Genomic DNA, 21901 nt, shown 5'->3' with positions numbered 1-21901 from the left:
GTCATAGAATCAAAATTTTGATATTATATCAAAAAACTATTTCTTTTAAAAATTTAAACTAATAAAAAAAGACACATAAATAATTATATCCAAAACAATTCAAACCAAGAATGGATGATTCTATGGCTGTGGCTGGCCTACCAAGTTTAAGGCTTAATCCATAGATTTTATTGCTTACCCAACCCATATATCTTGGATATTATTGTTCTAATCGGTTTAATAATAATATGTTCTAATTGGATATTTTGGCCGGAGATGACATTCTTGAGATCAACAAAATCAAAAGTGTTTTGGATGATCGGTTCAAAATCAAGGGTATTGGAGACTTGAAATTCTTCTTTGGATTAGAAGTAGCACGTTCAGATAAAGAGATCACGTTGTACCAGAGGAAGTATATTGTGGATATGCTTACTGACTATGGCTTTGTCGATTGCAAACTAATCTCTATACCTATGGATTATAGTGTGAAGTTGAGCAAGGATAGTGGATCTCCGCCCGATTCAACTGAATATCGAAAGATAGTTGGCAAATTGTTATATTTTACCAACACACGACCAGACATTAGCTATGTCATTAGTCGTCTCAGCCAGTACCTTTTAGACAAACCGACAAGCTTGCATCTACACGCTGCTCATCTTGCGATACCTGAAATCTACACCTGCTCATGGATTGTTCTTTCCCACTTCTACTGATTTATGCATCACATGCTTCTCTGATTTTGACTGGGCAGTTTTCCAGACACACGACGTTCAACTTCTACCTATTGTTTTTACCTTGAACCAACTTTGATCTTTTGGAAAAGCAAGAAGCAGAATACTGCTTCATGTAGCTTCTCTGAGGTTGAATATAGAGCCTTAGCTACAGCCACCAATTCAAAGAGGCTATCTGGCTGGGATACTTGATGAAGGGCCTTGGTGGAGTGCCTCTAACTAAGGCTTAGTTTGGTAAAGCTTTTACTTTTCAAAAGTAGCTTATAAAAGCTAACTTTTAAAAGATGGCTTCTTAAAAGTTGTAGCATTTATGTTTGGTAAATGAAATTAAAAATTATTTTTAATAATCACAAGCAATAACAATTGCATTTGGTAAAATAGCTTTTAAAATTTAAAAATACTATAATAGACATAAATACAAGTATTAAATTTGAAAATTAGTTAACATATGAGGTTATATTAGACTTTTAAATTTTGAAAAGCACAAGCCAACTTTGAAAAGTTTTATCTTAGGTGCTTTCAAAAGTACCCCGATCTTTTAAAAGCTGCAAGCACAAGCACATGATCTTTTTTATTTACCAAACACAAAATGAGGAGCTTGAGCTTTTAAAAAGCACAAGCACCTCTTCGAAAAGCTTTACCAAACCAAGCCTAAACCCATAAGCATCTTTTGTGATAGCCAATCAACCATTCACATTGCATCCAACCCAGTTTTTCACGAGAGAACCAAGCATATTGAGGTGGATTGCCATGTGGTACGTGACAAGTTCATGGAAGGATTTATTCATTTGCTGCCTTTCTCGACTAAAGAACAAGTGCCTGACTTGTTGACAAAGCCATTGTCCGATCCCCTGCTGTTTTCTCAACACTTCACTGCAAGTTGGGACTACTGTTGGACATCTACACTCCTAACTTGAGAGAGAATGTTACTTGATAGAGAACCTTATGCAAACTCACATACATATAATATAGCAACACAATAAAATATAACTTAAGTAGATTAGTTACTGAGTTTGTTATTATTATTGCCATTTAGAAGTAGTTTGTTAGAATTGAATTAGCACTATATAAGCTTGTTGTCATAGTGATAGTTAGTTGAGTTCTTTCACTGTAGATTGAGTTTATGTCAATTCCGTTTCTTCTCTCAATTCTCTCTGTTCGTGTGTGTTCTCTCTCTTTGTTTCGCTCACCCTTTTCACAATAAGGACTCATTAGAATTAGAACTATTTCATACTTGGGTACTTTCTTGTCTTCTCTTTACATAATTGAGTACTAAAACCAACTTGTCATGATATTATCTTTTTCAAAGTTTAAACTAATAAAAAAATAATATAAATAGTTATATCTTTAACATTCATTTTCAAACAAATTTTTTTTTTGAATTTGCTTGATTTTTTGCATATACTTTCTTTTTTTCTTTTATTTATCTTATGCTAATTTTTTTTCTTTTGAGATTTACTAAGGATTGAACTTTAGATTTTTCGGATAAAGAGCTCTAATCAGATACTATTTCTCTTAAAAATTTAAACTAATAATAAAAAGTAACATAAATAATTATATCTCTAATAAAAAAATAATAATTCTATTACGCTACTACTATTTGAGGATTGTTTTAAGATATATACTAAATATGAAGATGTTAACATAGGAAAATTTATCTCCGTATTTATTTTGAATGATCAAAAAATTAAATATAAATAAAGTCATAACTTTATGTAGAAGGAAAAAATGGTGAATGTAAAAATAATAGTTTCATAAAAAAAAAAGCGAGAATTTCTATAGAAATGTATTTTTCTTTTAAGATTCTCATGCTCTATGAATTCTTAATGTATACTTTAAGTCTCACGCGTGGTGTCGACCTCTTCAAAACCTTTTTCATGTTATCTCCGAACAATGTATATATCTTTGCGATAGTGGGCACATGCATATAATGCATTGTTATATTGCCTTTCCTTTGTGTGTGCGTATAATTAATTAATTTTATTATGTGAAATTTTGGTTTATGTATATTTTTATTTATATTAATTTATGTGTTTTGTTTATGGTAAAAATTTAGTTACAGTCGACTTCACGTGAAGTTGATAGTTGAGAGTCATTTATCAACTTCACGTGAAGTTAATTACACCTGAGTTTTCACCTTTTGTTTATAGATGGATTAACTCTATATATATGATTTGTAATCAATGACATTATTTAATGTATATCACGTGTGTTTGAATGCCATTAAATAATAAAAAAATTATTTTTAATAATTTGTTAATATTAGTATATTTGACAATTTTTTTAAATAAAAATAAAGGTAATGAAAAATTAAAAAACATATATTTTTTAAAAAGCTATAAGTTTCGGCTTGTACTTTTTTTTAAGAAAGTTTTAGATAAAGATATTTTAATATAATAGATAAATAAATTATTTTTATATTATGTATTCAAATGTAGTTAATAAATTAAAAATATTTTTACATAAAATATTCAAAAGTTGAATTATTTTTACATTTTAAAAAATTCTTAAAAAATCATTTAAATTCTTTTTAAAGAAACTTATCCAACGTTCATATATAATCAACTCTATTTAGTGGTGAAATTTGATTGGTGTCTATACTTTTAGAACTAATTAGTTAAATATCATATATGATGACCAAATTGTATAAAACTATTTGCATGAGATAATCAACCATTGAGGTGTATATAAAAATCAGAATAAAATATATTTTTATAAAATTTGTTAAAAATTTGTGAAATATTTATAAATTATAATTTTATTTTAAAATTTTTAATTTATTTTAATTATATTTTTAATAATTAAATTTTTTAAAAATTTAAGATGAATTCAAATCAGAATTGACGACATCTTGGAGAGGAGAGAGGGCACTTTTATATAAACATTATGGATTGAATGAGTAGATAAGAGGATAGGAGAGGGAGAGAGGACACTGGTCATTGGAGAAAAGGGACCAAGAAAAAGCCAGGATAAGAGAGGCAAACATAGCAAACGGTCAATTTCATAGAGAAATGCGTGCATTTTTTAGTATGTTATATAAACTATAAAGTATATTACATATTGACAAACAATTTTAGAAAGAATGGACAAAAGTATACATAAATTTTTATACGATAAATAGATATATATTTTATTTTTTTAATGAATTATATATATATATATATATATATATTATTAATATTAAGTTTGTTAATTATTTCTATTGTTTTGTTGTGTGAAGAATGTTTTAGCAGTAATTATTATTATTAGGTGGTACCTTATTTATCATAATGGCACTATATATTATGTGTGATGTGGTCCTTTTAATAACACAGTAGAAAATAATTGTCAAATTATTAAATTTATTAAATTAGAATAAAAAATTTTATCGTTTTTTATTATCTTCCCTTCCCTCTCAAAAAATCTTTCTTTCTCTTCATTCTTTTCTTTTGTGGTTTTCGTTCTATGAAATTAAAACGAACTCCACTCTCTAAACTTTTTTTGCGTTTATCATGATAGGGATTTGTAAATCCTAAAGTACTAAAATATTACAATCTCAATGAAGGAAGAACATACCTTATGCTTGTGCGAGTGGTTGTGGTGGTTTCTTTTTTGCGCCGAAAAATAGAAAGAAGAAGTTCGACTACAACAATGACAAGTGTCTACATGACTATATGGACTACTTGACACAGTGATGCTTGAGTCTGTGACAGAGTGAAACTCAAGGAGATTATTTTTTCATTGTCCGTTATGTGGGGTATGTGTTTTTTTTGTTATGTTTATAATGATAAATGCTATGCATCTTATGTGAAAAGATTGAAATTGTCTTCGAATTTATAAATGCATAAGGTTGAATTAAGGTGTGAATATTTTGTTTGGGCTGATAAAGCTATTATATTGATGTCGAAAAAGATTAGAAAATCCTGGAACAGAGGAAAAAAAGCAAATTAAAGGTGAGAGAAGAGATGAAAAAGATATTGTAGATAATTGATGGGATTAATCAAGAATTGAAGAGTATTAAAAGTTGGGTTTAGTGTGTATAAGATTGAGAGGAAAGAAAAGAGAATGAACAGATGTGGTAACTTGTAATTTTTTATTTTATTTTAATAATTATTATTTGCTATGCCATCAAAGGAGTCACGTCACAAAATGGACAGTGCCACCATAACAAATAAGGTATCACCTGGCAACGATTATTGCCAGAAAAATTATTCAGGCAACAAAAAGATAGAAATGATCAGCAGATTTGATATTGATGTATATACATGATTTATTAAAAAAATAAAATATACATTTATTCATTATGTAAAAATTATGTATACTTTTATCCATTCTTCCACAATTTTATATTTACATATTATTATATTTTACATATCTCAAAAACTAGCGCTAAAACACTCTTAAAACTCCTGCAAAGGATGTTGTTTAACAAGAAGAAGAATAAGTGATCACAAATGTTTAGGTCTACAAAGTTTTTACTCTTATTTGTTAAACGACCTCCTTTTAGAAGTATTTTAGCACAAAAAACCATATAACACCGTTCCGTAGTATACAGTGTGACACTCATTTGTCATGTCAGTGCCATATTATTTTCGACAAAAAGCTAACTGACTAAAAATAAAATAAAAAACTAATTAAATGCATTTTTTCTAAATATTGTAAGGTCCCACATCGGTTGGGGAGGGGAACGAAGCATGCCTTATAAGGGTCTGGATACCTCTCCCTAGCATGACGCGTTTTGACGAGTGAGTGTGGGGAGCTTTGGCTATCATCCCTATCATCAAAGGCAAAACCGTGAGACCTTGTGTGCCAAAGCGGACAATATCATGCTAGCGGGTGGTCTGGGCTGTTACAGATGGTATCAGAGCTGGAGCCCGGATCGATGTGCCAGCGAGGGTGCTGGGCTCCCTTAAGGGGGTGGATTGTAAGGTCCCACATCGGTTGGAGAGGTGGATACCTCTCCCTAGCATGACGCGTTTTGACGAGTGAGTGTGAGGGGCTTTGGCTATCATCAAAGGCAAAACTGTGAGGCCTTGTGTGTCAAAGCAGACAATATCGTGCTAGCGGGTGATCTGAACTTTTACAAATATCAAAGACCTAAGCAGTATAATTAATAAATTAGGTATTAAATCAGTATATTTTATAAATTTTTAGAATTATTTTAAAATTTAACTCCAATAACGCATGTTAATAAGAGGCAACAATTTCTTTAGTTAAACATTTTTTCCTTCTGACAAGATAAGAGGACCTAGGAAACTATTTTCTTTTTCTCAAAATAAAAAATAAAAGAAAAAAATAACACTACAACAAATAAGGATTTTCGCAACAGTTAAAAACCGTTGCCATAGATAAAAAAACCGTTCCTAAAACCTTTGGCAACGGTTTGGCAACGGTTTTTGATCTGTGGTATATGCGGCCGTTGCCAATACTCATAGGCAACGGTTTTTTACCTAAGGCAACGACAACCAAAAAAACCGTTGCCATAGTGACTGGCATAGGCAACGGTTTTGACAACCATTTTTAAACAACGGTTTAGCACCGTTACTAGATAGACAACGGTTTAGAACCGTTCTCTTCCATGACAAAAAGGTTTAAAATCATAACTAGATAGGCAACGGTTTTAAGCTGTTGTAATTTTGTTATTTACAAAGCCAACGGTTTAAAAGCGTTGCCTTCAATTTTTTTTGCAACGGTTTAAATACCATTGCCATTTTATAGTTGCCGTTGGCAACGGTTTTAACACCATCGCCCTTTGTAACTTTTGACAACGGTTTTTTGTAATTATATAATTCTTTATTGACAATAATTTTTTCATATTGCATTGAAATTAGTTCCAACTATTTTTTTAATTTATTGTCAATAAATAACCTTAACTATTTGAATCAAATTACTAAAGAAAACTAATTGAACATATACCATCAAATTTGATTTATAAAGTATTATGTAAGATCTACAATTACATTATATCATCATTGCAAAATACCATAATACTAGTCTAAGTCATAACTACTTCTAATTATATCATCATCATTTTTCAAAATACCATAATACTAATCTAAACAACCTTGAACTACATCATCTAATTTTACAAAAAATACAATAACAAAAGAGAATTGAAATAGCTAAGTAACAAGTTTATCATCATCATGTCCACAAGTACATGACTTTTACTCTCTAACATTTACTCTTCAAAATTTGTGACTTTAATTAAGTTCGTTTTCCCCTGAAACATGGTTTTCCTGTAAACAAAACAAAAAATAGTAAATCAAATATAAAACTACACATTTCTAATACTAATAATGTTTAGACTAACAATAAGTGATTTTTCTCATCAAGAGCTTATTAATTCTAAAGAATTCCTAGAAGTCAACCACTGATAATCAAAAGAAACATCTCAAGCAATTATGAAACTAACAATTCGTATCTAACAAAGTATGCAAAGAAGTATCTAATAAAGATAAAAAGATTAAGATAAAAGTGAAAAAAAAGTATAATTGGAAAAGGAGAAAAATCACAAACAACATTTTTAGTTTGCACTTTCCAATTTCTATAGATATATAAATTAAACTTGTCCGGAAGGAGTGGATCTAAAGATAGAAATATAAGTCCTTATCTTATTATTCATTTTATATGTATAAATATCATACAAATTAAAGGATCTAAAGATAGAAATATAAGTCCTTATCTTATTATTCATTTTATATGTATAAATATCATACAAATTAAAGGATATATGCAAACACTTCCTGCTTTCAATCTTCTAATTTTGTGAATTAATTTTGTCACTATTTGATTGCAATACTCTTATTTTAAAAAGACAAACTACAACAACAGCCAAAAAATGGAAGGTTTCCTTGGTAGCTATTTGTGCCATGTTTTGAAAACCAAAAGAGAAAAAGTACACTAATATAAGAAAACATCAAATTAGAAAACTAATTGTGCCATGTTTTGAAAACCAAATCTAGTTTGGCATTAAGAATACGTATGCTCCTAATTCGGTTGTACCAGTGCCAATGTCATTAGGGAAGGTTTCCTTAGTAGCTCCATAAAGTTATACATATATCCATAAAGTAAAATTTTATAGCCTTTAAAGCTAAATTCTTTAAACTTCATAATCATCTCCCTACCATTAAATCAAGCTAGTTAGTATTCAGATTTGATATTCCTTAGTTTTATTCCACCAAAGCAACTAAAAATTGTGCTAACTTCCTAACAACATGATGAAGCTTTGCAACTACTGGATATATGTTATTTATAAAAATATAATTAACTTTCAAGTTGAACTATATATTATGCATACTTATACCAATTCCAAAACCGCATTTGTTTAAGGAGAATAATAAAAGAGAGGTCCTTCTGAAAGATCTCACAACATGAGAGTGAATGGATAACTTTGACCATGCTATGCAACAACAATACCTAATACTAACCATACTTATCAGTTACCGAAACTAGTTAGCTAGATTGCAATTTCATGCAAACCTCATATATTTAAACCCTCCAATCGTTATTTTAAAAGTTTTCGTCTAACTAACAATTTCATGTCTAAATGATCAATATTAGTGATTAGTGAATGTTAACATTTTCTCATTGGAAACTTTTCAAACAAGCTATTAGAAAATCAATACAAATTTTGTAATAGTCAACCATATTAAAAAGTCAATACCATTTTTAATGAAAAAGTTACATAGCTTGGAAGTTAGGTAGAAATAAGTCAAAACCTGTTTTAAAAATCAGCAAGCTTAGTATCTTTCAACTTGCACAACTTTTACTACAAAATTTCAATTAAGCTAAATTTTGGTTTGGAGACTCCTAACTTATCTAGCAACAAGTGTGTCTTGGTTGCAACCCAATTGCTATTCAATTCTAAGAGTTACAAGCAGTGACGGATCCAAAAAATTTTGATAGTGGGGGCGAAATATATATAACATGATAATAATTTTTATAATAAAAATATTACGTTTACATAAAAAATTAGCTATCAAATTATCTACTATAAATTTGTGTATAAATACATACATCATCTAACTTATTTTTAATGTGTATTTTGTATTTCAAAATTTGTATTTTAAGATTTATTCTGTACAAGTGATTATTTTATGTATATGTAGCATAATTATTGTTATAATTATATTTTGTTATTGTAAAATATGATTAGATTTTAAAATATCTAATTATAAATTAAAATACTAAAATAGTAATTTAAATAATAACATATAATTTAAAATTTAATTTTTTATATTTCATATTTTAAAACCTTGACAATATAATTAAAATGTCTTTTTTTTTTGTATATGTCGTTAAACAATCATTTAAAATTTAACTTTCATACAATTAGCTCTTGATAATAATGTTCATAGTTGAAAAAGTTCATTTAAGTAGTGTAGTTATTATGAAAAAAAAAACTAAAGCTAATTTTAAAAGAAGAAATACAAATGGATAGATAATATTCTTTCGAATCGATTTCTAAGAAAGAACATCAATCTTATTTAAATTTGAAACTTGATCATTATAATGGACATCTAATATGAAATTCTCAAATTGGCTATCAAGTGTCGAAAGTTGAATAAAAAATTATTGTGGGGTCAAATTTAATAATTTAGTGGGGGCAAATAAATATTATTATTATATACTACTCAATAAAATTTCAAATTGTAGTGGGGGTGCTTGCCCCCACACCCTAAGGAGTGGATCCGTCCCTGGTTACAAGCATTGGAAGTTGATGCATAACTTGCTGAAAACTGATTCTTTTCAGCTTTGACCACCAATTTTCAAAAATTCACAACTCCCAATCCTTAACTCCTAAACTTCTGAATTTTTAGAGAAATAAACCAAGTTGATTAAATTTTAAAATAAAATTAGTTTCGCTCCATAACTATGCTCGTAGGAGTCGTAGCAAGACAATCAAGTTGCTGCCCTATTCTAATTTTTCTGCAGCAGGACAGATTTAACAACTTGACTTTAAAAATTCGTCATAAATTGTATATTTAACGAAAAGACCTCAAATTTTTCAGTCCAGTTCCATATATTCCCAAGTTTAACCCAGACTTAGTTTCATGCAATTTTGATCATTACAGAATTAGTTATAGCTTTTCAAAGTTTCTAACTTCGTTTAAAAGTAATGCAGAATATCAAATTTCATAATTTAACTTAGAAAAATCATAACTAATTCTTCAATTAATACGAATCTTTCAAAATTGAATCTTAATAACTATACTTGTTGTAGTTCACTTAGCTTTTAGTCTCATGTCATTCCAATCACTATTAAGTTACTGGTTCACTTTCAAAGTTGCTGTTTAACTTCAAAACTCATATTTTTAACAAATAGTTCAACATTTCAAGATTCAATCCTTCAAATTTTCTCTAAACCCAAGTCCAATCAATCACTAACTAAGTTCACCACCATTACAATAATCAAATAACCAGCTCAATAGCAACAAATTCAATATAAACTATCAAAATTCAGAATTCACAACAATCTCTCATCAAACAATTTCATAACCCACACATAATCAATCAATATCACAGAATCCACAAATTCAATCAATTCACAGCCACAATTCAACATCCATATATAATCAATCAATTACTCACAACAATTAAACCTATTTGCAATTATTCAATAAACTCTGTGGGCATTCTTAAATTAAAACCGTTTAAATTAAGCCCTTTACCTCGATGTCGAAATTAAGAAAAACCGAACTGAAGGCAGAGTTGCAGCGTGAACACTTGCTGAACCGCAACCAACAACGCAATAGCTTTATTCCTTCAAACAGAACCAGCAGCAGCTCCGGCAGCTACCTCCAGTGGCGGTGACAGCGTCAGTTAACATAAACACACTAACAATGACCCTCACAGCAACAACAGGATAACTTAGGCAAGCAAAGAAAAATCAGAAATAGGGTAAAGCTCACCAAGACAGTGGCGAGTTGCAGCAGAAACAGAGTGGTGATCATGGTGGCAACTTCAAGGTGGAAAACCCATAATAGAAACAGGGCAAACCTTAATGGAACAGAGGTGAAGTTGGAGGAGTAGCAGCGGCGCTGGTGACTCAGAGCGACAAGGACGTGGCGCCGGATCACCCCCACTGACTGCGGCAGCAGCAGGACACGGTGGAACCTTCTTCCTTCCCCTCGTCGATATCGTCTTCTCTCTCGCGCGCCTCTGGTTCTCGCGGCGTCGTTCTCTCTCCATCTCTCCTCTCCGCGACGGTGACGGCGACGGTGACAGTGACACCCACCGTCGTTGCCTCCTTTTTTTTTCCCTCTCCTCTCCGTTTCGTTCTTCCTCCTTGGTTCCTTTATTCTATGATTTTCCGTTTTCCCCCTCTCCATTACCCTTTCTCTCTTTTTTCCTCGTTCTTCTGTGTGTGCGTGTTTAAGTTAGGGTAAGAAAATAGGAAATTTGTTATATTAGGTGAAAATTTGGTTGTAATTTGGGAATTTAGAGTTAGGATAAAATATATACCAGTGATATAATAATTTTACAAAATATTTGAGATAAAATAATAATTTAGAATTTAAATATAATATTATAAAAATTAATTTCAGAACATATATAATTTATTTATTAATTTATCAGAAATAATTATTTTTAATTTAAATTATAAAATGAACGTATTAATCATATTTTATAAAATATAGTTTAAATCCGAAAATATCAATTATTCAAATTATTGATATAATTTTTTATTATTTTTCTATTACTAAAATTTTAATTTCAATTTATATAAAATAACTAATTATAATAAAAATTGTACATAAACATTAATTAACTTAAACTTAAAGTATTTATAAAAAAAATTAATTTAATCATTCCTAATAAATTAATCTCTAAGAGCTTAAAATAAACTATAATTGATTTATAATAAAATTATTTTTTAATAAAAAATATTAAAAAAATTGATGTCATAGTTATAAAATCGTTCTTTAAAATAGTCAAAGAGAACGGTTTTATTTTGTTGCTATAACATAGTGAAAAATTGAACTTGAACAGCAACGTCATAAAAATCGTTCTATAAAACTATCTAATAGAACGGTTTTAAAGTGTTACCATTTTGGAAACGATTTTTATGCGTATCCTTTGTACAAATATTTAAACAACAATAAAAAACTGTTGCCTAAAAACAAATTATTGTAACGGTAATAAAACCGTTCTTTAAAATAATCAAAGAGAACGGTTTTATTTTGTTGCTATAAAGTAGTGTAAAATTGAACTTTAACGATAACACTTTAAAAAACCGTTGTCTAAAATCATCTAAGAGAACGGTTTTAAGGCGTTACAAATTTTGGCATTGCTAAAGCCCATATTTGTGGTAGTGCAACTTTACAAAACCATTCAATTTAAATTTCTTTTAATTGTTTGCTAAAAATAAAATAAAAATTTAATTATATTAGAAGTCAATTTTTTAATCAATATCAATAAAAATTTTATAAATTATTTTTTATCTTAAATTTAAAATTTTTAATTCTAAAAAATTCTAAATTTTATTCATAAACCTTAATTCTAAAATCTCAATCTCTAAAAATAAGAATTAAATTAATAATTTTATAATAAATATTGGCTAATATTAATTAATTAAAAATTAATTTCCTATACTTATTCTAAAAAATAAACGATGCGACAACACTTAAAAATATTTTCAAGCACCCTCATACAACTGGCTAATGCCGCTTATGCGAAGACGGAAGTTTAATTTGACTATTGGTTTGACATCATGAGGACAGAGAACCCGGCCATGTGTGATTGGGCAAACAGGATGGAGTATGAGAGGTGGACACAGCATAAGGATGGAGGGAGACGATATGGTTGCTTGACGACCAACATATCGGAGTGCGTCAACTCTGTTTTGAAGGGCACAAGAAATCTAGCGGTGACGTCGTTGGCGAAGTCGACCTATCTATGGCTAGCTGAGTTGTTTGTTGTCCAGGGGCAGATGGCAGAGGCACAGTTAGGGTCCAGACACCGGTTTTCTCAGGCACTTGTTAAGGCCATTGAGCGGAACTTGAGGGATTCAAGGTGCTTCACGGTGACCCTATTCGACAGGCATCAAGCTGAGTTTACCGTGGCAGAGACTACCCCTACAGGTAAATTCTCGTTGGGTACCTACCGGGTTTTCCTAAGGGATCGCACCTACGACTGTGGTTACTTCCAGGCACTGCACTACCCGTGTTGCCATGCCATCGCATGCTGTGCGCAGTCACGACTAGATTGGACCACTTACGTCGATGAAGTTTCCAGCATGTCTGAGGTATTCAAGGTCTACCAGATGTCCTTTGCACCGTGTATTCCAGAGGGGCTTTGGCCGCCATATGACGGTTCGACTATCATCCCTGACCCCAACATGAGACGGGCAAGAGAAGGACGCCCACGGTCCACCCACATCCGCAACAACATGGACGAAGCAGACACTAGTTTACCGAAGCGGTGTGGCCTGTGCAGGCAGCCTGGTCACACTCGTAGGGGTTGCCCACAACGAGGTTCAACCAGCGGCACATAGGTTTAGATGGTTTAGTGACTGTGTATTAGGTTACGGTCCAATTTAATAGTTATCAGTCATTTGTTGGTACTTATTATCTTGTAATTGTTACGTTTAAGTCAAGTAGTTCTTTGTGACTTTGTTATTTTGTATTAATGTACAAAAAACTAAAGCAAGTCGATGAATTAACATAAAATCAACTTCCATTATACAAAATTTCATATAGTCATCAATATGTAGTTAACATTAGCCATATGGATGATAAATGAAGATATCATCGTACAATTATCGATAATATGTAAACATAAATCCACTACGAAGTTCTAATATCACAAACGAAAAAAAAATACAACACAACAAACTAATCATTACCATAATCCTGTGCGGCGGCATCAAAAGGACCAAGCAGATGAGATCCCGTCCCACATCGAGGAGGACGCCTCACCCTAGTCAGTCGGCCCGCCTCCTGTGCAGCGTCATCAACCGGAGGGTCTAACCCAAATGCAGAGTGGGGCGTCCCCCCCATGGTGAACCAAGTATCCAATGGACTACCTGCAGGATCGTTAAGGTCCACCACGTACTGTCCCTGGTAGTCCGGTGGCTGGAACTCTGGTGCCTGGGCCTGCATCTCTGTCATATGTGAGTGGTAAGCCGGGGTATTAAACTGCACATCCGGCATCTGCGGGTGGTAATGCAGGGCATCAAAATGCACCTGGGACGGGCCAGCATCCTCTCGGATAATCGCAGCGAAGTCTGCATAAAACTGTGAACTACCCATCTGATAATCAAAATCCATCGTCGTCATCGCCACCATCTCTGGCATCCCCACCTGCATCATCCTCCTGCATCATATCATCTAGCCATCGCCACTCTCGACCTGTGTCCCGGGTACCAACACGACGGCGTCTCTCAACACGCCGATTGTCCAGCATGTCAGGTAGCTGTGATCTGCGTGGCACCTAAGATGACCCTCTATGAAAGGCCTCTGCCGGTATCTTGGTGCCCTTAAGATCCGCGAATGCTGCCCCTGAGGAAAGGAACCTATGCGCTGCGCAGTGCCACCAATCTAAGTAATCAGAGGAGGGACCAGGATCTGCCACTCGATCGATAGCAATGACTGCATCAAGTCTGTTCCCCCAGTATAAATGCCAGACCTGATAGTAATGTGGGAACCACCTACCTCCTCCCCTCCCATCCTTAGCATGCAGCCAGTCTATGTTCAAAGCCGCCTCAGGGAGATGCTGCACGCCCCCAAGCTGTGGGACAACCCTATCAACCTGGTGCCACTCGATGACTGCAAAGTATATCAAGCTAGTGACCACTCGCCATAATTGACAATGCTCCTCTGTAAGTATCTCCGAATAGACCACAGCATGTACGTCAAGGGCGGAGTAGGGCTCCCATACAATCTGAAAATTCAAAACCAATCAAACATTACCACAACAATTATATACATAGGCATGACCCTAAAGCATACAACAAATGAAACAAACACACTCATCAGACTTACATCGCGAGCGGTCAACCGATCCAACGCAAGGCGATAATTTATGACCCTCTGTTTCTTGCCATCGTTCGGAGGTAAGTAAGCAGACCACCTAAACGGAAAAAATATGTAGAACAAAGTAGTAATAACACGACATATCACATTTTTAAAATGTCAAAACATAAGGAATACCTGGATGCCAGCGGAAACGAGAAAACCTCAAACCCAGACGGCCTAAGTGACAGAAACTTCCAGAATATTCAACTCTGTAGCAAATGGAGAGGACCCGCAAGGTTGGTCACATTTCTGTTCGCAACCCGACACATGCATCGATACAACCATGCCAAAGCGGCCGACCCCCAGCTATACCTCCCCATCTCATCAAGATTCACCACAAATGGCAACCACCGTATATGTACTCGGTTCGCACTCTTTTCTCCAAATAACTGAGTGGATAACAGCATCATGATGTAGGCACATGCGTAAATGCGAACAGTGTTCTCGGTCGCATCTGCTGGTAATACCCTAAACCTCTCGTGGAACCATGTAAAGTGGACTGTCATCTGCTTCACCTTATTCGATGGTGGCAGCTCACTGAAAAGATCCTGAAACTACTCCCAAGCTGGTCAGCCACCCTCCATGAATTTCTCAAACTCACCAAGGCAACCACTCATGGCCTCCCCATCGACCGGCAACTCAAGCTGAAACGCCACATCTTGTAACGTTATTGTGCACTCTCCGAAGGGCATATGGAACATGTGCGTCTCAGGACGCCACCTCTCAATGAACGCACTGACCAAGGACTCATCCAACCAGAACCAGTGGGTGTTTAACCTGGCCAAGTGGTACAATCCAGCCCTCTCTAAATACGGGATGATCCTGTCATGCATGGGCATATTTTGTTGTCACCTCACACTATAGATACACCTAGTTGGCTGCACAAAACATGAAACATATACCCAAAACAATTACATTCTAATATCTACAACAATCACCCTATCTAATAATAACAAATCGCTTATACGATCGCAAAACAAGGAAACAAATTAAACAACGAAACAATTAAACTATTAGTCAATCATCAAATCAAAATGCATTTAAAACGATAATAAATTTTTTTTCTTACAAAATAACGCATTCGGAAATTAACTGAACAAAAATCGCAACCTCAATATAGTCTATATCCTAACATGCAAGGCCTAATTACAAACTATAACAGTTAGATTATAAATTATAATTCCTCTACCTTACATCCCATTTTTCTAATTAATAAATGCTAATGCTAAAAAAAATTAAAATATAACTGACCTCATCAGCAATGGCACCGCCAACATGGGCAACACCGTTCAGTCGGTACAAGGTCTGCTCTTCTGCCATGATACCCAGCTAGAGGTCGCACTCAGATACCTCGGACCTGCTCTCCAGATGCTCTGACCTCTCTCTAGAATTTTCTCTCTCTAACTTGCCCAACACCCACTCCAAATGAGGAATCCTTAGCTGCCTACCACGGTTTATATAGACAACCAAACTCAACGTAAACCGCTACTGCCTATAGCGGTTTACACACGCCACCCAATACACATAAACCGCTCGCTACTGCCAGTAGCGGTTTATGCCCAACCAAACCTCAACAGAAACCGCGACAGCCACTAGCAGTTTCTGTGTTGCCTTTTCTTCATGTAATCCGCGGCTGCCAGTAGCAGATTCTGTGCATCTGTAAACCTCTACTGCCAGTAATGGTTTCTATAGAAATGTTTAAAAATGTAAATATGTATCAGAGTTTAAAAAGTTGTAAATGGATAATTTTGAACTCCAAATAATTTAATTGTGAAAATTGCCCTTATTTTTACTAATGTAATGTTACGTAATTAGATATACGTATAAAATTACTTATATTACATTAAAATTAATTTTTTTTACTAAGGTAAGTCACAAAAGTGTGAATAGTATTATAATGATGTTGTTGATTCCAAAAATTTAAGCAGATATTAAAAGATATATGAATACAAATAGTATCCTCACATAAGAGCCTTATGTTTTGGTTTGTGTAAATTTTATATATCGATAATTTTTTTATTTGACCTATGTTAATTTTTTTTTAAATTAACAAATATCAAATTCTCAATCCTTAATTAACCAATAAAACTATACTATTACATATCATGATGAAATTATTTATCTAAAAAAATATATGTGAATGATTATATATTTTTGTCAAATATCATCAATAATTTAGGTTTCTATTCTTCGCCTAAATTCAAGAATCATACGTTTATCAACAAATGCATACTCTTTTTTTTTTTTTGGACAGGGACCCGAGCCAATTTATATATAATTACTCGATGGCGATGGACCAATCAAGCAATAACGTCAACATTTATATTTCTTGATGAAGAAGCCTACTTTCAAACCAAAAAATTAAAGGTGTCCCAAAATGCAAAGAAAAATCATGGTCATATATATATGGACGCATACCTCATTTAATCATATGGGGTCCCCTAATAAGAACTAGGAAGATTCCTTTGGGATAACTTGCAAAATATTTTTATTGGAGGAGTTATTTTTGGAATATCCCTAGCAAAAACTCCTCTATATAATTGTCCTCACTTTACTCTATTCATAGGCATACACACTAATATTTAAAAATAAAAAATTTAACCATGGCTACACAAGTTTTTCTCCCTTTGTGGTTCTTCTCTATGATCACATATTTCCTTTCAACAAAGGCTACTATTGATAACTACATCATCCATATGGATTTATTAGCCATGCCTAAAGCCTTCTCTAGCCACCATAATTGGTACAAAGCTACCCTTTCACTGGCAATGAAAAATGACCATAATACCCCTCTTCCCTCTAATAAGCTAATCTATTCCTACAAAAATGTCATGAATGGTTTTAGTGCAAGTTTGACACCTCAAGAGCATGAACTCATCAAAGCCTCACCAGGTTACATTTCTTCAATTCTTGATGCCCAAGTCAAACTCCACACAACACACACTCCAAAATTCCTTGGCCTTAATCCAAGTTTTGGTGCATGGCCTAATTCACAATATGGCAAAGATGTAATTATTGGTTTGGTGGACACTGGGGTTTGGCCAGAAAGTGAGAGCTTCAAAGATAATGGTGGATTCACCAATGTCCCTTCAAGATGGAAAGGTCAATGTGAGAATAGCATCCATTTCAACTCATCAAATTGCAACAAGAAACTCATTGGTGCTAAGTTCTTTAACAAAGGGTTGATTGCAAAGAACCCTAAGATCAAGAAGATATCCATGAACTCTACCCGTGACATTGAAGGCCATGGTACTCATCTATGATGCATAAATAATTTAATTATTTCACTTATACATATTGAAATACTATTATCCTAGGATACATTTTATCCAATTTTCCGTCCAACAATAATAACTGAAATAAATTTATATTTTTATCATGTAATATCTTTGTATTTTCTAATTTTAAATAATTACTGAATAATCTCTCTTTACAAAATAACTATTAAGAAAAGTATACTTTAAAAAATATTAAAATTATTATAAATGTTTAATATTATTTAAATAAACATTTTATATATATAGCCACATTCATCATTTTTACATTTGTTTATCTTAAGTACTTAAGATATTTAATACTTATATTCATTTTTGTTCATGAAACTTTTTTATTTTTATTTGTCTTATACTATAAATTTTTCTTTTAAAATTAATAAAGATTGAATTCTAAATTTTTAAGTCATAAAAATTTTTATACCATATTATAAAGTTATTTCTAAAAATTTTTAATTTGAAAAAAAAATATATCTCTAGAATAATACTAAAATATTATAGTAAGTTGCTAAATAAGTTCGGTACAAAACCCATTAAACGTAAACTTTTGTCTTGTTTGAATTTTAAATGTTTTTTTCAATTGAGTTTCGAATATTTCAGTTTGAATAATGTTATACATCTAAATTATTTTATTAATCAAGTCTAATCAAATTAGTTTAATATAACAAAAATTAATTATAATTAATATTATTTTAAATTTTATTATTTAACTTGATTCAACTTAATTCATAAAAATACTTTCTATATATCATTATTTGTAGAATCTTTGAGTCGAAGACTTTTCCATATTTCTAACACGTATTTGTGCCACGTAGGTACTCATACCGCATCGACTGCTGCCGGTAGCAGAGTTTATAATGCATCATACTTTGGGTATGCAACTGGAACAGCCACAGGAACAGCACCAATGGCACGTTTGGCTGTGTACAAGGCCTTATGGGAAGAAGGTGCTGTCTCTTCAGACATAATTGCAGCCATTGATAGTGCAATTGAAGATGGTGTTGATGTTCTTTCACTCTCATTTGGTTTTGATCGTACGCCTTTGTACACTGACCCTGTTGCAATAGCCACGTTTGCAGCCGTGGAGAAAGGCATATTTGTTACCACTTCTTCAGGGAACGATGGACCTTTCCTTGGAACACTTCACAATGGAACACCTTGGGTTATAACCGTTGCTGCTAGCACTGTGGACCGTGAGTTTCACGGAACAATAACATTAGGCAACGGTGTTGAAATTACCGGATTGTCCCTCTATCCGGGTCCTGATGTAATTAGCCACACTTCAATAGTGTACGACATGGCGTTTTGCAACGACACTAATGAGCTACACAAAGTTAAGGACAAGATTGTTGTGTGTGAGGAAAATGGATTAGTCTCTCTTGATGATCAATTTTTCAAGGTTGAAAATTCGAAAGTGTTTGGTGCTGTGTTCATAACAAATAGTAGTGACATCTTGTTCTACTTACAAAGCAGTTTCCCAACACTTTTTGTTAATCCCATGAATGGTAAGATTATTAAGGATTACATTAAGGTTGGTGGCAATGGTTCAAAAGCTAGCATGTCTTTTAAGGAAACAATTTATGGTACAAAACCAAACCCTAGTGTTGATAGTTATAGTTCTAGAGGGCCATCGTATAGTTGTCCAAATGTTCTGAAACCGGACATAGCGGCTCCCGGAACGTTGATCTTGGCGGCGTGGCCGTATGCGACTCCGGTTGCGCAATTGGGATCCAAAAACCTTCTGAGCAATTTTAATCTGTTAACTGGAACATCAATGGCATGTCCTCATGTTGCCGGCATAGCTGCCCTTCTTAAGGGTGCATACCCTCAATGGGACCATTCAGCAATAAGGTTAGCTAAAATTATTTCATATTTTTTATTTATAATTATATTTTAATTAATTACATCATAAAATTACTTATCTCAAAAATTTAAACTATTAATTATTTTAGTTAAAGATGTATGAATAACATATAAATCTTACATAGATTTTTTTTTTCCTCTTAGGTTGAGTTTCTTTCTTTCTAAGAGTAATAAAAATCAATGAAAAATTTTTGGGTCAGCCATTTTTAATATATTTGACCATTATTTAACTAACATAAATACTAAATTATTTTTATTAAATAAATTTTATTAATTTATATGTGTAAATTTTAAAAAATATGAATATAAATTGTATTATAATTTATGTATACGAATTCTGGTAAATATAGATACAAATTATATGTTTTTTATATGAAAAATTCTGTAAATTTGAGTGCAAATTAATGTTGACAAAAAATAATGTTATTTACAGATCATATAGCATTGCTCAAAATAAATATCTACATTTTTAGTTATAAAAACTTTGATATTATATTATAATAATTATCTTAAAAATTTAAATTATTAAAAAATATATATATAAAAATAATTATATATCTAATTTTATTATGTTTTGTTCGGTTGTCTGTTTTGTATTTATATTTGTGCAACATATATAGGTCGGCAATAATGACAACTTCGGATATATTGGACAACACAATGAAACACATCAAAGACCTTGGCAATGGTAAGAAAGCAACTCCTCTAGCCTTAGGAGCTGGTCATGTCAACCCAAATAAAGCACTTGACCCTGGCCTAGTTTACAATCTTGAGGTGCAAGATTATGTGAACCTTCTTTGTGCAATGAAGATGACACAAAAAGAGATCAAAGCAATCACAAGAAGATCTTCATACAATTGCCCTAAAAACCCTAAATTGGATCTTAATTACCCTTCTTTCATTGCTTTCTATAATGGAAAGAAACCTTCTTCTAATAATGAGTCAAAGACATTAGTTCATGAATTTCATAGAACAGTTACCAATGTTGGGGAGGGACATGCTATCTATGTTGCTAGTGTTACACCAATAAAAGGGTTCCACGTCAGCGTGGTCCCAGAAAAGTTGGTGTTCAAGATGAAGAATGAGAAGCAAAGTTACAAGTTGAGGATTGAAGGTCCAAAATTGATGAAGAAGCAAATTGATTTTGGGTATCTAAGTTGGACCGATTTGAAGCATGTTGTGAGAAGTCCTATTGTGGTCACAAGCCTGCCCTCCACTTAGATCATCAACATATTTAAGTTTTACCAAAGAAAGTAGTGGTTATTACTATCTATGAATCAATTGCAATTAGTATTTATATATATTACTATTATGCATAAAATTGATAAATAATAACCACTTCCCAATTCTTGTTATCTGATGACTAATTCGGTAATTAATAATTATGAATGTATTTTTGTTCAGTAGTATTGATTTTAATTGCCGTAATATCAGTTTTTCAGAAAATCTTTATTTTAAAGAGTTCAACTAGAAAATTAGCTATTTTTCAGCTAATATTAGTTAATTTTTAAATTTTTTTAAACTTAAATTTTAAAATCTAAATCTTTTATAAATCCTAAATAATAATAAAAAGTTGACTAATTAAAACTTGGTTTCTTATACTTGTGTTGTTATTATTATTAGGCCCTATTTTTAAATATATGATTTGTCTTAATCAATTTAATTTATTGCAATCCACACTTAAACTAATTTAGAAGATGAAAGCTTATTTCTAAAAATTAATCTACGTACAAGTCATTAATCAAACAAGCCCAATAAGGTTATTTACAGTTACACTCACGCACGTACATTATTTTTTGCGCTCTTGCTACACGTTTTTTTTCTTTTTTTTCGTTATTTTTTTATTATTATTGTTGTTACCATCACCACCTCCTACTCCTCTTCCTCTTCTTTCTCCTTCTTTTCTCATTAAAATTTCTTCTTCTCTTTCCTTTTCCTCCTTCTCCTCCATCATCTTCATCATCACGATCATCATCGTTGTAGTCATAGTCATTTTTTTCTTATACGTATCATCGTTATTGTTATCATTATCGTAGAATTTTTGCCATATTGATGA

General features: G+C 32.4%; 2 protein-coding genes across 2 annotated transcripts; both read left to right on the top strand.

Annotated features, from left to right (window-relative positions):
• Nucleotides 1-12405: 12405 nt before the first annotated feature.
• On the top strand, nucleotides 12406-13188 carry LOC114924884 (uncharacterized). Its single transcript, XM_029291011.1, has one exon. The coding sequence runs from the start codon at nucleotides 12406-12408 to the stop codon at nucleotides 13186-13188; it is 783 nt and encodes a 260-aa protein (XP_029146844.1).
• A 3824-nt stretch (nucleotides 13189-17012) lies between these two features.
• On the top strand, nucleotides 17013-21248 carry LOC112726589 (subtilisin-like protease SBT3). Its single transcript, XM_025776023.2, has 3 exons — nucleotides 17013-17959; nucleotides 18798-19833; nucleotides 20466-21248. Exons 1-3 carry the CDS (start codon nucleotides 17314-17316, stop codon nucleotides 21064-21066), a joined length of 2283 nt encoding a protein of 760 aa, XP_025631808.1. The 5' UTR covers nucleotides 17013-17313; the 3' UTR covers nucleotides 21067-21248.
• The last annotated feature ends 653 nt before the right edge of the window (nucleotides 21249-21901 follow it).

This window comes from Arachis hypogaea, chromosome 12, assembly GCF_003086295.3.
Source record: "Arachis hypogaea cultivar Tifrunner chromosome 12, arahy.Tifrunner.gnm2.J5K5, whole genome shotgun sequence".
NCBI lineage: Eukaryota > Viridiplantae > Streptophyta > Magnoliopsida > Fabales > Fabaceae > Arachis > Arachis hypogaea.
Note: the sequence above shows the minus strand (reverse complement) of the source record. Positions and strands in the feature narration are given on the sequence as shown.

Bases quoted from the DNA above. Each gene is read 5' to 3' on its own strand.
- LOC114924884 (XM_029291011.1), top strand. From the start codon at position 12,406: ATGAGGACAGAGAACCCGGCCATGTGTGATTGGGCAAACAGGATGGAG.
- LOC112726589 (XM_025776023.2), top strand. From the start codon at position 17,314: ATGGCTACACAAGTTTTTCTCCCTTTGTGGTTCTTCTCTATGATCACA. The intron at 17,960-18,797 runs GTACTCATCTAT...TGTGCCACGTAG, and splicing joins CCGTGACATTGAAGGCCATG to GTACTCATACCGCATCGACT. The intron at 19,834-20,465 runs GTTAGCTAAAAT...CAACATATATAG, and splicing joins TGGGACCATTCAGCAATAAG to GTCGGCAATAATGACAACTT.